The sequence below is a fragment of the Ambystoma mexicanum genome, chromosome 1p (genome assembly GCF_040938575.1).
Source record: "Ambystoma mexicanum isolate Mex_15411 chromosome 1p, UKY_AmexF1_1, whole genome shotgun sequence".
In the NCBI taxonomy this organism is placed as follows: domain Eukaryota; kingdom Metazoa; phylum Chordata; class Amphibia; order Caudata; family Ambystomatidae; genus Ambystoma; species Ambystoma mexicanum.
Genome location: NC_090921.1, coordinates 1,098,348,038 through 1,098,363,990, shown reverse-complemented (window position 1 = coordinate 1,098,363,990; position 15,953 = coordinate 1,098,348,038). Strand labels below are relative to the sequence as shown.

The following is a 15,953-nucleotide window of genomic DNA, read 5'->3' as shown; positions in this document are numbered from 1 at the left end:
TCGCATGTGAATCCATGCCAGACCCATGCTGGAGATCAACAGTTACAGGTAAGTAACTTGGTCCTTCTCCAGCATGGGCTCTGGCATGGATTCACATGCTCATGAATAAGAGAATACATAGCAGTACACACATGCGCAACCACTGGAGGTGGCAACATGCTCAACATTAAGCAATACAATAACTCAACATTAAGCATCTCTTACCTCCTCACCAGGCTCACCTTAAGTGAACAGGTTGCGCAGCACTGCTTGGCCGACCCTGGACTCCTCCCTGGAGTCCCGATCGACGTAGTAGAATCTTGTGAAGGTGTGCGTCGACCTCCGCGTCGCAACCCTGCAGATGTCCAGCAGGGGCACACCAGACAGGAACGCTGTGGTAGCAGCGATCGCTCTGGTCGAATGGGCTCTCGGACGGCCGGGCAGCGGTCGGTTTGCCAACCGGTGACGGTGCATGATGCAGCCGGAGAGCCATCTGGAAATGGAAGTCTTCGAGAGAGCCTTCCCTTGATTCACAGTCCCAAAGTTCACAAACAGCTGTGATGTCTTCCGAAAACTCTTTGTGCGGTCCACGTAGAACTTCAGCGCTCTAGCTACGTCCAGCGAGAGCAGAGTCCTTTCGGACAGCGACGAAGGAGATGGGAAGAAAACTGGCAACACCAAGGGTTCGTTGAGGTGGAAGTCTGATGGCACCTTGGGCATGAAGGAGGGGTGCGTCCTCAGCACCACCCTCGTGTCGGGAAACATCAAGTATGGCGGCTTGCAAGATAGGGCCTGGATCTCTCCCACTCGTCGTGCGGAGGTGATGGCCACGAGAAACGCTGTCTTCCATGACAGAAACTTCAACGGTGCCGAATGCATAGGCTCAAGTGGGGGCCCCACTAGCCTGGCCAGCACCACGTTGAGCTCCCACACCGGGGCAGGGGCCTTCACCGGCGGGAATGATCGGAACAATCCTTTCATAAATTCCTTCACCAGTCAATGAGAACACAAGGACGCGCGTCCCGTAGTTCTGGTGTATCGTGAGATGGCGGCCAGATGTATCTTGATGGAAGCGTGAGCTAGTCCAGCCTTAGCTAATGACAGTAGGTACGGCAATACTTGGGGGGGCCGTAATCCGCAGAGGGTTAATCTTCTGTGCACGGCACCAGACAGAGAACCTCTTCCATTTATGTCCGTAGCACTTGAGAGTTGAGGACGCCCTGGCCTTTGCAATAAACCTCTCTGCAGTCGGCCGGGATGTCTTACCCTCCAAACTCTAGTGCTGCAGGAGCCAGGCCTGCAAGTTCAGCGACTCCGGGTTGTGGTGAAGAATGGCGCCTCCTTCTCTGAGAGAAGGTCTGCGTCCGTCGGCAGCTTGACTGGTGTGGACGTTGACAAGTCCAGAAGGTCCGGGAACCAGATCTGTCTCGGCCACGCCGGTGCGACGAGGATCATCCTGCACCGGGACCTCTTGAGCTGGTTGATGAGCCGGAGCAGCAACGGCAGCGGAGGGAACACATAAAGAATTAGGCCATCCCAGGGGAACGAGAAAGCATCGCCCATGCTCCTCGGCTGGGGGAACCTGCTGGCGAACCTTCGGCACTTGGAATTCATCGCCGTCACGAAGAGATCGATTTGGGGTTCGCCCCATCGTCGGAAGAGTCGATCCACTTGATCCTGGCGTAGTTCCCACTCGTGGCACGAGCGCAGCTCTCTGCTGAGTGAGTCGGCGATCGTGTTTTTTATTCCTGCCAGATGAAGAGGCACCAGAAACATACCTTGGGCGACGGCCCAATGCCACAGATCCTGGGCTTCCTTGGATAGGGCCGGGGATCTGGTTCCGCCCTGCTTCCGGATGTAGAACATCGTGGTGGTGTTGTCGGTGCAGATCCTCACCACCTTGCCCTTGAGGGACGGAAGAAAGGACCTGAGGGACCAGAACACTGCGCAGAGCTCCAAGATGTTGATGAGGAGTGACTTCTCCTCCGGGAGCCAAAGGCCTCTCGCGTGAAGATCTCCGGAGTGCGCTCCCCAACCTTCCAGGGAGGCGTCCGTCGTCACTGTCACCTGGTGAGCTGGGGTCTGAAAGTCCGTGCCCGCCGACAGATGAGAGCGGGTACCCCACCACCGGATCGCCTGACGGAACGTCTCGTTGAGAGGGATCCTGTCCTCGAAGCTGCCCCTCGACTGGACCCAGCGGGCGTCGAGGAACTCTTGTAAGGGGTGCATCCGAAGCCTGCAAAGGCGCACCAGATAAATGCAGGAGGACATCAGGAGGGACTTGATAGATCTTACCCTGGCCATGTCCATGGCCAGCAGACGCTGCACCTTGCCCAGAATGGTCCTGGTCCTTTCCTCCGACGGCGAGGCCAGCCGCGCCACTGTGTCGAGCTTGGCTACCAGAAACAGGGCAACTTGTGACGGAACCAGGTGGGATTTTGGAAAGTTGATGGAGAATCCCAGGTCCGTGAGCAGCTGGACGGTCTTCGCAGTGTGCTCCACGGTGAGCTCCCTTGTCCTTGCCCGGATGAGCCAGTCGTCCAGGTAGGGGTAGACGTGGATCCCCTGTAGGCGCAGCCGCGCCACCACCGGTGCGAGGCACTTGGTGAACACCCTGGGTGCCGACTTCAATCCGAACGGGAGGGCCTTGAACTGGTAGTGCCGCCCTTGGACCACGAACCTGAGGAACTTTCGGTGTCTTTTAAGAATGGGGATGTGGAAGTACGCATCCTCAAGTCCAACGACGACAGGAAATCGCCCTCCTCACTTCTGTGCCTTGATGTACTTGTTCAGTCGTCGCAGGTCCAGGATGGGGCGCCATCCTCCTGTCTTCTTTTTTACGATGAAGTACCTTGAGTAAACTCCGGAGCCCCGAAGCCTCTTTGGGACGAGCTCGATGGCACCCTTCTTGAGCATCGCCCTTACTTCCAACAGTAGTTGAGGCACGTGATTTTCCTTCCTGGCCACGGGTGGAACGCAAGGGCACTCCTTCTGAAACTCGAGGGCGTGCCCTTGGGCCAGGGTGTCCAGCACCCAACGGTCGGTGGAGATGGACTCCCACACGCTGACGAACCTCGCCAGCCGGCCTCCCACCGGGGTGCTTCGGCGGGGGCCCGACCCCACGGTCGGTTCAATCTTGTTTGGAGGCCGCCTTGCCTCCTTGACCTCCCTGTCGACGAAGACGGGCACCACCTGACTTGCCGCGTCCCCTGTAGGCTTCCTCAGACGAAGATCTTGCCGCCTGCCGGTACGTGGAGGAGCCACTGCCGGATCCCTTGGAGGCACCTTGTCTGCCTCCGGAGCTCCGAAAGGACGGCCGTCGTTGGAGCACTCCCAGTAGCCGGGCAGTCTCCGTGTCTGTCTTGATGGCCTGAAGGGACTCATCAACCACCTTCCCAAACAGGTTGTTCCCGTCGAAGGGCATGTCCAAAACCTTGGTTTGTACGTCCTGGCGGAAATCCGTCGCCTTGAGCCATCCTCGTCGTCTCAGGCAAACGCTGTTGCCCAACTCATGGAAACCGGTGTCGGCGATGTCCGTTGCCACCGTGATGGCGTGGTCCGAAGCAATCTCACCTTCCTGTAGGATTTCAAGGGCCTCAGCCCTTTTGACGTCCGGAAGGAAGTCCAACAGAGGGGCGATTTTGAACCACAACTCCCTGTCGTAGTGGGCTATGATAGCCAGGGCGTTGGCCGCCTTGATAGTCGTCGCTGCGGATGAGATGACCCGTCGTCCCATCGTGTCCAGCTTCCTGCCCTCGCCGACCGGCGGGGAAGTTGATGTCGAAGCCGATGCCCCCCCAGCTTTCTTCTTTACCGCCGCCGAGACGACTGAATCTGGGGTAGGTTGCGCCCGAAGGCACAAGAGGGCAGCGTCGGGAACCCGGTTCTTGTTCTTGTACCGGTCCCTCTTTGCCAGCGCCGTGGCAGGGTTCTTGAGGAGGGCGAGCCCCTCATCCCAGATGTCATCAAGAAGTGGTACGGCGAGGACCGTCTTCCTTTTAGCCTCACGCTGTTGGTAAAGGAACCCTTCCTTCTTCTTCTCTTCTGGGCAGAGCTGGAAGATCTCGGATGCCCTGGAAATCATGGCATGAAAGAATCCAATCTCCTTGGGCGGGGACGCCCGAGCAGGGGGCGATGGGGGACACGTCCCGTCGTCGCCTCCGTCATCATCTGTACCTGTCGTAGCCGTGTCCGTGCCTGTATCATCCCCGTGGGTAGTAGACCGGGAGGAAGGCAGAGCAGGCCGCAGAGGTGGGAGAGGTGGCGTAGGATGCGTCCTCCTCCTCTTATGCGGTGGACTTTCCAAAGGTCCTGGCTCCGGTTCCCCCGTCGGGTCTGGCTCAGGTACCTCTGTTGGGGGGAAGGGGCAACCTTGTCCTTATCTCCGAGCATAAGGACTGAATCGCTGACAAAATGGCTTCCGAAGTGTCCTGTGGCGCCGGAAACGACGGGCGCGAGGGCTCTTGAGGAACCTCGTCAGCGACACCGTCGCTCTCGTCGTCGCCCTCGTCGGGATCCCTCCCGATGGGCTGGGCCCTCTTCCACGACTTCGATGAGCTCTTCTTCAGAGGTCGTGTCTGTATCCACGATGGCCACCTGCCCCTCCCCCACCTTTTCCAACGAGGGCTTCATGGGGGTCTTCTCAATGGGCCTGAAAGACGACTCCCTCTGCGGTGGCAGGGAGACTCTGGGTCATGAGGTCGCCTCCACTGGCGTAGCCTCCACACGCTGAGCCAGGGCCACTGCGACATCCTCAATCGAGGTCTTAGCAGGGTGAATTAAGGCCATCATCACCTTCTGTACGCCTGAGACCTTCACCTTGGGGGGATGGTCCGAGCCTCGCTCCCCCTCTGCCGGAATCTTCGAGATCGACCGGGGCCTCTCCAGAAGCTTTGCTGGGTTCTCGGACTTCCTCTTACCCAAGCCAGAGTGTTGGCTCGTGGTTGATGGCGCCGGGGAGGATGCGCCCTGCCTGGCAGCCAAGGAGCCCGCGGACTCGCGGTGCTTGGCCTTTTGTTGGGCCCCCGTCGCCGGGGCACCCTCACAGGACTTAGAAGACCGCTCGGACTTCTTTTCCTTCTTCTCGCCTGACGGGCTCTTCTCTTCCAGCCAGTTGGCGAGACGGAGGTGGCGATCCTTCATGGTCCGCTCCGACATGTTCCCACAAAACGCACAGTCCTTCTCCGTGTGCGTCTTGTCCTCATGGAGACGGTAGAGGCATAACAAATGCTCGTCCTCCTTGAAAACATTCTGAAGCTGGCATCCAGGGCAGGTCCTGAACAGCTTCCCGGGCATCGATCTTCCTTTCTTCTGGGCCATGTCCGGGGTAGGCCTCAGAACTTCTGGAATCCTCCAAAAGCGTAACTCGACGAAATCTTCATCCTTGAGGGGCGTAGAAAACTCCGAAACGGATCCCCGTTGATCGGATGTAGAAACAGTGGAGCTTGAGGCTCTATTTAACCGAAAAATGAGAAAAATCTCCTGAAAAAGCACGAAAACGCAGCAAAAGCTCGAGAGCTACAGCACGAGGACTCCCAACACTTGAACGTGCGGTAAAAATCAGAGGATGGCTGCCATAGGCGGGGCTTAGGGAGAGGGCAGTCATTGGCTGGGGGCAGTATGACCCAGAGACCAGTGATTGGTTACTAAGAAAGACAGATCAGAAACGAAACTGATACTGATTTATTTCTATACCGAGGATTCCCGGCCTGACGACGGGGAATATTCATGAGCATGTGAATCCATGCCAGACCCCATGCTGGAGAAAAGGAGATTCCCTTGCAAGAGGAAAATTAGAGTAGATGTGATTTGGAGGATGTGCTTATCCCTGGTGATCAGAGCAGATTATACAGTGATGTTATTACTAACAGTACTCAACACATTTGTGGTGAAAGTAGTGACAACAAGTGGGGAAGGCCAGAATAGCGGAAATTATACCACAAGCGGCACGTGGAAAAGACCTGTGAAATTTTATGATTACGAAATGTATAAATTATTGTTTTTCTTGCAGGGATCATTGAATTACCTTTGTATTGTATATCTCCCTGATAGTCATGTATTCCGTGTTTAGTTCATTTCGTGTCATGTTACTGTTCAAGTGCCTGCTGCAACCTAGTTTATTTGTGACATATCATTTTTACCACAAAAAGGTCATAAGTATGTATTTCATGTTAATATATGCTATTTATAAGGGGATCGTATGTTGTATACTAGGTGCGCAAGATTACTCGTGCTGATCATACACTTGCACCAATCTGTGACGTGTGAGTCTAATTACAGTTCAACTGTCATTACCTTGCTGTAAAGAGGGTCTTTCGTTACCACTTTCTTGTATAAAGAATAAATCATACGTGAAGATAAACTTACCTTCGTTATTACTTTACTTCATAGAGCCAATCAACGGATTGCACTTTAGAAAGATGTTTTTGTAGTCAGAAAAGGTTATACATCACATAGATTTGACAAAATGTGGATAAAGGGCAACTGCTGAATGACTGCAGTTAAACATTTGTTTGAAAAATAATAAGTTAGGTAAGCACCAATGGCTGTTCTAAATCATTGTATTGAAATACACTTATCCCTCCACAAATGCAAGGGAAAAAAAGTGCCAATCGCACATTTCCACACTTTCTAAAACAATATATTTCTCGTCTACAAGTACCTTGGGCCACCTCTAGGAAACTAAACTAAAAGGAGATGGACCAGGACTAAATACTGGACTTTTGTGCAAGGGACATAACAGATTCCATTTCGGCACAAAAACATACTAACTATAAAGGATAGGCAACATACTTCAGTAGAGCACACAGCAGCCTGCACTGGCGCTGGTACTCTAGGTTCATGTGGGCTTGGACATTAAAAAGGTTAACTGGATTTCGTAAATGCTGGCAAATAGGAGGTCACAGGATCCAGGGAAAGAGACATAACAGATCAGATTTACTAACTAATAAACAGATAGAACAAGCTGTTTGCACAAGAGTACATGTGTCATTAGGTTTCAGTGGAATTACAATACATTACTTTCTGGCTTAAAATTAGAGGCTGAAAACTCATAGGTCCTCTGATGCTTTCAGCAATAAGCTCACTAGGTGAAACCGCTACTCAATCACATACTCACTATACAAGGCTTCACATTTACCTGAGCTCTGCTGCAGGAGTTGGGGGTAGAGTTACCTGACTGCCCAGCAGTATAACAGGTGACTTTGCTCTACTCAGGAGCTCCACACACTGCTGCACCTGCAGAAAGGAAAAATGCAAGCATGGTGAGCGTCACAGTTTGAGCTGATTAGACCTTCAGAGACCTGTGATGGTGCAGATAAAAGAAACAAAGAGTTTGGTCCTATTCCAGATGTTCACAGAGGTGAACCAAGATACAAGCTGACAAGTGACCTGTAAACAGCCAGTTTAAATATTAGTGGTAATACATAAAGAGTAGAATAGGTTGCACCACATAAGTAGGGTAAAGAAGTAGAGGTCATTTACAAGAGTAGGGAAAGGTTTCAGAACACCCAGATAGGGTATACAAGCAGCATAGATATGGGCATAGGTAGGGGTAGGTTGCAGAATACATGGCCAGCGAATAATGCATGGCAGTATGAAACGCACAAGACATGAAGAACATTAACATGACAGCGAATGAAACAGAATACTGCCATTTTTAGAAAGAACTTTGAAATGCCTTCATTCTGAAATAATGAATCTTGACAAACTGCTGTGCACGCAATCCCAAGTCTCACGATGTTCAGACTGACGCTCAGGCATCAAGGTTAGTAAGGAAGTGGGCCCCACAGGGAATCAAAAACACACTAGATTACATTCTCCAGAACACAGCATGCACCCATGAAGTTAATTTGTTTCTATTGGTAGCAGTGAGAAAGTACAGATAGCCTTTATCTCCAGGTGCAATTAGATACCATGCCAAGCTGCCTCCTAATGAATAAACACAGCGCAATACACAAGAGTAAGGATAGCAGGAAAACTCAATAGACGAAAATGAGTTCTGAACAGTGGTCCTCTACCACGTGATCAGAACAGTGATAATTTATTCCAGGCTTAACTAGATCGCGCACGTGATACTCCTTTGGGACATCCAGACACAGGGATGACACTCCAAGGCCACAAGCAAATTGGCAGATAAGGTATCAGGCTTGGGAATGAGAAGGTATTAACTCCTTCAAATTGGATTATAGCAGCCTGTATCTCTCTTTCCTCACCACACACACTGGCATCACATTAAAGTGACCAAGGTTGAATGAGCAAACTATTAACCAATTAGAACTTTGTCCGCCAGGTTGGCTACCTATAGAGCCAACCAATGAAATAATAGTATGAAATATAACATGGTTTAGTAGAATGAATTTAGGAGTTATTGTTAGGGAAGTGTTCCCGGTTATGAACACCATTCAAGGTAAGTACATTCACTTTCTTACAGCAACTCATAAAATGTTCTGTTGTAGAAATAAAAAGGGTTATTCAACACCAATAATAGCAGGTCAGTACATTAAGAAGCTTACAATACTTTTAGTAGGACTTAAGGCTTTTAGCAGTCTATCCCTATCTAGGTATGAGTTCTTCAAAGTCAGCTTCGAGGTAAAGCAGATAAGGAACAGCAGTAGAGCAGACACAATTCCAAAGGATTCTTCTGTTACAAGTAAGTAGACTGTATTAGGGGGTTAAAAAGGTTTAAGGGACCTTGGGAAAGGCTCCGCTATGGGCGCACAAGCATTAGGCCTGGGCGAACAGTATCGCCGAACAACCAAACGCCAGAATCAGCACTCCAGCAGCAAAGGAGCGACAGAATGACTTGAGGTATGTACTGCCATGAGTCCTGCAGTACCTGAGGAGCTGCGAAGAAGATGCAGCTGGATTCTTTCATGGTGCTGCAGCGGTGGACCCAGTCTACTGTTCCTTGGGCGTGGTGACGAAAGTAGGGGCCAGGGATGTCACAGCAGCAGTCGTGAGAAAGGACTCTCAGCAAAGCATCCTTCTTGCTCAGTCGGTCTGCAGTTTTGGCATCTTTTCACAGGCTCCAAGGGGGAATGGTCCTTGGCCGAATGATCTACCTCACATACTCTGTCCTAGATTCTGGAGAGAAGCCTTTGAGGAGGGGATTCTTTTTGCTGGAGGTCCTGAAGAAGTTTCGGGAGAGTGTGTTTACGAGAAGATGATACACTGCAAAGTAGTCACAGGTCCAGGGTATTGGTAGTTTGCACTCCAGGAAAGTCACAGCCCATTTTGGGATGACTCAATGCGCAGGTCGCCTTAGAAGTGAAGATGGCCACCAGTCCAAGAGAAGGAGTCATCCTCTTCGAAGCTCCTCTGTCGATAAGAAAATGGGGTCAGGACAGCAGTGGTCTCTTTGCAGTTGCTGGGAGGGGCTGCAGGCGTTTCTGGTCATCTAGAGGTGGGAGGGGCCACCTTCTCCTGGGTTTATATCCTTGTTACAGTCATGTGTCACTCCTTCCACCTTAAGATCCTCTAAATCCTCAAACATTTTTCAGAGGTTCAATACTTCCCTTCTATTCTATTCTGCAACAGTCTCACCTTATACTTCTCAGTCAAAAAGGTGGACATGTGTTCCAACACGATTCTGTCAAAGGAGCCCTAGTCTGGCCATGAGCGGGGCATCCCTCCTCCTCTAGTCTTGGTAGCACACTGGTTGTGATACTTTAATAATCTTCTCACAATATAAAAGGCAGGGCCTTGCACATGTGCTCCATTAGTGTTTCTCCCCCCATAGCCACATCTCTCGTGTGTCTGGTAGCGAGGCTATGCCTATGCTGCTGCACCACAGTTATACAATAGCCCGTTCAAATAATATGCAGTTCAGTTTCATCAACAATGCAATTTAATGTCATCAAGAAATAAAGAAAATCGTCAGTTCAATTCCGCCACCCCTCTATTACCAGCTTAGACCTTTTTGTATAGACACACACATCACGCTCTCCTCATACGTCCACACAACACGTAAACGCCCCACATGGGCCTCTTTACACCATAAAATACACAAACAAAACAAACTAAAATAACAAACTAAAACAACAACCACTAATATTCCCGAGCTGTCTACTTATACAGAGCTCCTATACGTTTTCCTCTTTTCCCTTATTGTTTAAACAATAAATGCGGCACCACCTTCTCCCCTCACTCGGGGAGGTTCTCTCTCTTCCGTTTTGCTTTTGCTTAATATCCTTAAAGAACGCCACCCTCCCAATTTCAATCACTGCGTGTTCACTCTGCTCCATACATCCAACTCTACTTTGTTATCCCTTGCAAGCTATACTGACATGCGCGTGTTCACCCAAACTCCTCCTTTCACGGGGTTCCAACACTGGCCTGCACCTCTCCTTGGAGCCGCACCCCGCTCCAAAGAGCAGGTGGGATTCTGCAAAGAAGGCTCCTGCAGGGCCTCTGGGGAGTATGTTTTGGGGCTGGTCGCTGTAGGTCACATACACGTAGGTCCTTCCACAGCGTCATGGAGGACGTCATCTATAGGGAATATACCCGCACAGCTGATTGGTAAGACAGAGTACATGGTCCTGCTCCATATGAGATACCAGGCTATGATTGGTTCCCGCCTACGCTGTTGGTGTCTCCACGTGGGTCAGCTGGGCTCATCTCCCCGGGGACTGAAGGTCTGGCGCTTCATGCATTGTGAGCCAATCCTACTACTACATTATGGCATGCACCTGGGAGGCTTACGAACTGGTGCCAGGGGAAAGGGAGAAATACAATCCGGCTGACCACACATTCTGTGCTCTGTCTCTATCGAACTCCTCGCACCCAAGGCTTCCACCCTAGTTTTTATCTATAATGTATTCCCTCACTGTACCTCACACTACAAAGTGGTGTATTTATGGGAAAAGGTGACATGGTCATGCATGCTCAGATCTTTTATGAACATTGGTTTTATCGTGGAATGCAGGGGTTCTTGGACTGGGTCAGTGGTGGGTGCTATTATTCCTGGTGGGCTGGGTGTGGGTTAGAAGTCTGCTGTTGGTCTGCTTGTAATGAATGGGCATAGCAAGGAGCCTGGTGCTGTGTCATGGCCTTGCAGGCCACATCCCTCTCTGCAATACTAAATAATTGCAACAGTCTGGGGACAAGGGGAAGTTTGTGGGAATTAGCAGCGCAGCCTCATCTGTCCTCAGTGTTTGAGCCTGCTTAGGTTTCTCCATCGGGCCTATGTTTACCGCGCAGCCATGTAGGGTTGGCCCTCTTCCTGCTCCCACCTGTCAGACTAAGAACCTCAGGGTCATCGACTCCACCCTCTTCTTCTCTACTCACATCTCCAACGTCTCTAAGAAGTCAAACTACCAACTGCACCTCCTAAGTGGTATTCTTCCTTTCCTCTCCTTCCCCCAGAAGCTCACAGTCTCTAGAGCTCTAGTTCTCTCTAAGCTGGACCACTGCAACAGACTCTTTCTAAATCTGCCTGCTACCACTCTTCGGCCTCTGCAACTCATCCAGAACAGGAATGCAAGACTTGTTGGCCTCAAGCCCTGGGATCGTATCTCTCCAGCCATGAAATCTCTTCATTGACTCCCAGTGGCTGCAAGGATAAAGTTCAAGACCCTCTGCATTGTCCACAAGGCCTTCTGGGGCCCAAATACCTTTAACTCTCCCTTCGGAAATACCTTCCTACTAGAGCCCTTCGCTCCTCTACCACCAACTCCCTCAGGGTCAGTCGCTTCTCCAAGCAAAGAGTTGGTGGTAGATCTCTTTCTTCGGCTGGCGCCTCCCTGAAACTTGAGGAGAACCATCTTCGGTTCCGGAAGCAACTGAAGACATTGCTCTTTGCTTCTGACTTCTCTCTTCCTCTCCCCTGCAGATCTCTTCTGTTTCTGCAGTGGGCACCTGGCTCCCCTCTCATTTCGGGCCCAGATCCCTGCCCACCCAGCTGCTTACCCACACTGCCTCCTGGCAACCCTCCATACTTCGGTCTGTATATAGAACCCTACAGTCCCATTATCCGCACTTATTTGACACCCGTTGTCTGCGCTTAATTCTTGCACTTGCCTGCTGCTGTCTGCACTTCCTGTTTTGATCTCATGTTCAGCACTTCCCACTCCTCCCCTTCCCCTTGCACTTCCCCCCCTTCCCTCTCTCCTGCACTTGCGTGTTCTCAATGTCATTTGGACTACTAAGATCGTTGTTTTGTTCTCCCTTGTACCCCTACCATGCTTCGTCGCGCCCTGAAACACTTGTGAATGGGCGCAATATAAATAAAATATATCATGTGCCTTCGATAACTATAAAACGGAGTCTCTTTATATGTGCACACTAAGTCTCTGTCTCTGTCTCTCTCTCTCTGTTCTTCTGTTCCAGTGGTATTCACACTTATCCTCTGCAAACTCTCCCTGCAGTTTACAGAAAGGGGCGGGTGGCTGTCTAATCATGACAGCCAGCAGTCCAGTGGGAACTGGTTTCTCTCAGGCACACCAGAATACAAAGGACAGCAGAGTTTCTTTATCCTCCCCGGTTTCCTGACCTCGCAGACACAGTGGAGCCTTGGCGGGCTACACAAAAGGTTCCTGCCGAAGACAAAAGTCAAACCAAGACCTCCCCCACCCAGAAGAAAGAATACCAAGAAAGGATAAGCACACAAAAAATGGTGATAAAAGCAAGAAGCCACCATTCTGTGTGTTACTGCAGCTGTGGAGACAGCATGCAATAGAAAATCACCCAAATGTTTGTATAACACGTCCACTGCCACCAGCCATAATTGTAGGCTTGTCACTAACAAATGTTACAGGAGCAGTGAGAAATGGAGATAGTAGGTACCCTTCTCTGCACTCCACGTAGAGTGGTGTGTGCTGATCACACAAAGGGAAAAGCTAAGAAGGATACAAAGTATCCTTATAACCTTGAGTACAGTAGTTCTTAAGGAAAATAAAAGAATATAAAATGGAAAGCTCAAAGGGCTTCCAGCAACACTGCACAAAGTGTGCTGTGTGCTGCAAAAGCAAATTACAGATGCCTTTAAAAAATATGGAGGAAAGCAAGACTCCATTAAATCAAGTAAAGCAGAATGAACAAGGGTTTTCAGAGTCAAAGCAAAAAGAATGAATGAGGGGAAAAAGTATTCCCTCATTCAGGAGTATAGGAAAAAGGTACAAGAGTCCAGCAAAATGTGCTGGGGTTCTCACAGATAGAAGGGATTTGGCACAAAAAAGAAAATCTACTTACATTTATCAGTTAAAGAATATCCAATAGTAGTAGCTTTCGCCTATGGAACATGTAGGTGTTCTATTTTACTAACCAATAGGATGAGCCAATAAAATAATTTTCTTATCACTAACCAGGATGCCATTTATGACATGTTTTTTTTTCCATTTAAAAGCTTGTGTTTTGTATAATAAATTATAAGTTACTCACCATAGTTACTAACATACTCCTAGTCCATAGTCCCCTTTCATCCATTCTGTAGGGATGTCCCTCGCTAGGGACGGGAACAGAACTTTTTTCACCAGAATAAACTGTGTTTCCTCTTTAAATTAGTTGAGCGTGCAGGGGCGCGGCCCGGGAGCATGCGCTCCCTTGACTCAGCCTACCAGCCAGCACCACACCTCAGTCCCCTTTGACACATCAGCTATATTAAAATAGCCTAATAACACTTTTTTCGTTATAGGGGAGGCTGGTGGGACATAGGGAGGAAAGGGGATTATGGAAGGAGTATGTTAGTCACTTCGGTGAGTAACTTATAATTACTCCTACATCCCGGCCCCTTTCCTACATTCTGTATGGGCGATTACCACTGGTTCAAGCCCCAGGGAGGAGAGACGTTGCAACTCCTAAGAAAAAATGTTTCTCGGGACAGCCTGTCCAAATGCTGCGTCTGATCTGGCACTGGCGTCCAAGCAATATGTTTGCAGAAGGCTAAGGGGGAAGCCCATGTGGCCGCCCTGCTGATTGTCTGCCATGGCACGTGTCTTTGGAATGCCACTGCTGTTGTTTTGGCCCTGACCGCATGAGCGTGCATGTTTGCTGGCCACTTCATGCGCTGTCCTTCGTAGGCTTCCTTGATGGCCATAACCATCCACCTAGCTATCAAGGCTTTTGAGGGCTGGCACCTTGGTTTTGACCCTCAAATGTGATAAACAAGGTATCCGATTTGTGAAAGGCCCATGTCCTGTCCAGGTAGAACCTCAGCGCTCTCCTGACGTCGAGACAATGCAACCTTTTCTGCATCATCTTTCGGATTTGGGAATAAAGTTGGAAGAACTATTTCTTCGATAAGGTGAAACGACAAAACCACTTTTGGGAGAAAAGAGGGATGTGTCCATAGCATCACCTTGTCCCGATGGAAAGTGGTATATGGCTCCGATGCCACCAGGGCCTGAATTTCAATGATCCTGTGCACTGAGGTAAGGCCCACCAGGAGCACGGTCTTAATAGTGACTAGTCTGACGTCTACTGATGCCATGGGCTCGAATGGCTTACGAGCCAGGGTGCTCCGAACCACATTTGAGGTCGCAGACCTGGTTTGGGTGTCTGGCAGGTGGGTACAACCTGCTTCGTCCTACTAAATGGCTTTTGACCACAAGGTTGGAGGTGGAGAAAACGTAACCACTGGAGTTTTTGTATGCACCTATTGCAGCCAGGTAAGTCCGGCATGTGTCCACCTGCACCCCTGAGTGTGCCAGATGTGCGGAGAAGGAGAGAATGTGATCTAGGGTGCACCCTAATGGGTCTATGCCCTTTTCCTTGGTCAAGTAGCAGAACCTGGTTCATTTGCTTCTGTATTAACTCCTAGTGTTTCTTGCCCCTTGGATGATGTCCAAGTTGTCCTGTGACAAATGGAGGTGCTTCAGGGATACATGCTCAGGATCCAGCCCGCTAGGGCCAACCTCTCCTGGGAGGGGTGGACTACCCCTTGCTGGGATAATAGCTGATCCGCCACCACTGGGAGGTGAGCTGGTGGTTAATTCGAAAGTCTCAATAGCTCTGAGAGCCATGGTCTGGCAGGCCACCATGGCGCTATCAAAATCAGACATAGTTTCTGCGCCTCCTTGACCGTGTGAATTTGAAGAGTTGGAGGGAACGCGTATGCATACATGCCATCCCACTGAACCTGCAAGGCATCCCCCAGTGAGCCTCTGCCCCGTCCCATCCAGGGCACAAACTGGTGACACCTCCTTTTGAGCCCGGTGGCAAATTGGATCCATCTGGGGATGACCCCATTTGTATTGTTGTATTTGTTATTTATATAGCGCTCTTTCCCCACTTGTGTGGCCTCAATGCACTTTTCCTTGGTTAAATGCCCTTGGAGACCGCAGTCAATGTGATTGAAAAATTCTAGGGGGTTTAGCTTAGGGCATGCATGTCTGCATATTACCGTTCTAGGACTTGGGTGGCTGGCAAAGCTCGATTTAAGCAGCCCAAGAGAGGTCAGACACGTGGGTGGGTGCTGTTGAGGGTTAGAGATAGATTGCTATTGTTGAGAGAGTCTATGTGAGGCCAGCTATACCAAATTCCTTTCAGGTGGTAGTCGCTGTATGCTAGTGGCAGAGGTGTTGAGGTACGTCAGGGTTTTCAGTCTGGACAGCTATGTGTGCACTAGGCCGGATATGCTTAGCCGTAGCCATATTCTATCGTGCATGGATGCTTGGCCGTGCCTGCGGCCTGTGTCCACACTAGTGGTGTGAAATATACATACCATAGTCTGCGAGCTTGCTCGGCTGGGGCAATATATGTCCAGGTCTGGAGTAGAGAGGCCTATTCCAGGGAGCCTTGCTTTCATAATGTAGCAGGTATCAGAATATATTAAGCAGAGATGGAGGCTACACATACATTCAAGAGTCCTGCATAGTGGAAAAGAGGCCTACACCCAACACTCCAACACTGTAACCCGAGTACAGGACTAAACACAGCCAGATCCGAGAGCCCTGCACAGTGGGAGAAAGGCCTACACCTGACAGTGCAATTGGAGTATGAGACTAAACACAGCTAGAACCTACACATAACAATGCAAT

At 50.2% G+C, this 15,953-nt stretch overlaps 1 protein-coding gene across 3 annotated transcripts in view; it reads right to left on the bottom strand.

The window, feature by feature from the left end:
* ILVBL (ilvB acetolactate synthase like) overlaps positions 1-15,953 on the bottom strand; it is a 655,021-nt gene that overhangs the window by 206,534 nt on the left and 432,534 nt on the right. For all 3 annotated transcript variants that reach the window (XM_069604705.1, XM_069604708.1, XM_069604707.1), the window contains one exon: positions 7,118-7,215. In XM_069604705.1, coding sequence (XP_069460806.1) covers positions 7,118-7,215 — 98 coding nt within the window. The remainder of the gene's footprint in view (positions 1-7,117; positions 7,216-15,953) is intronic.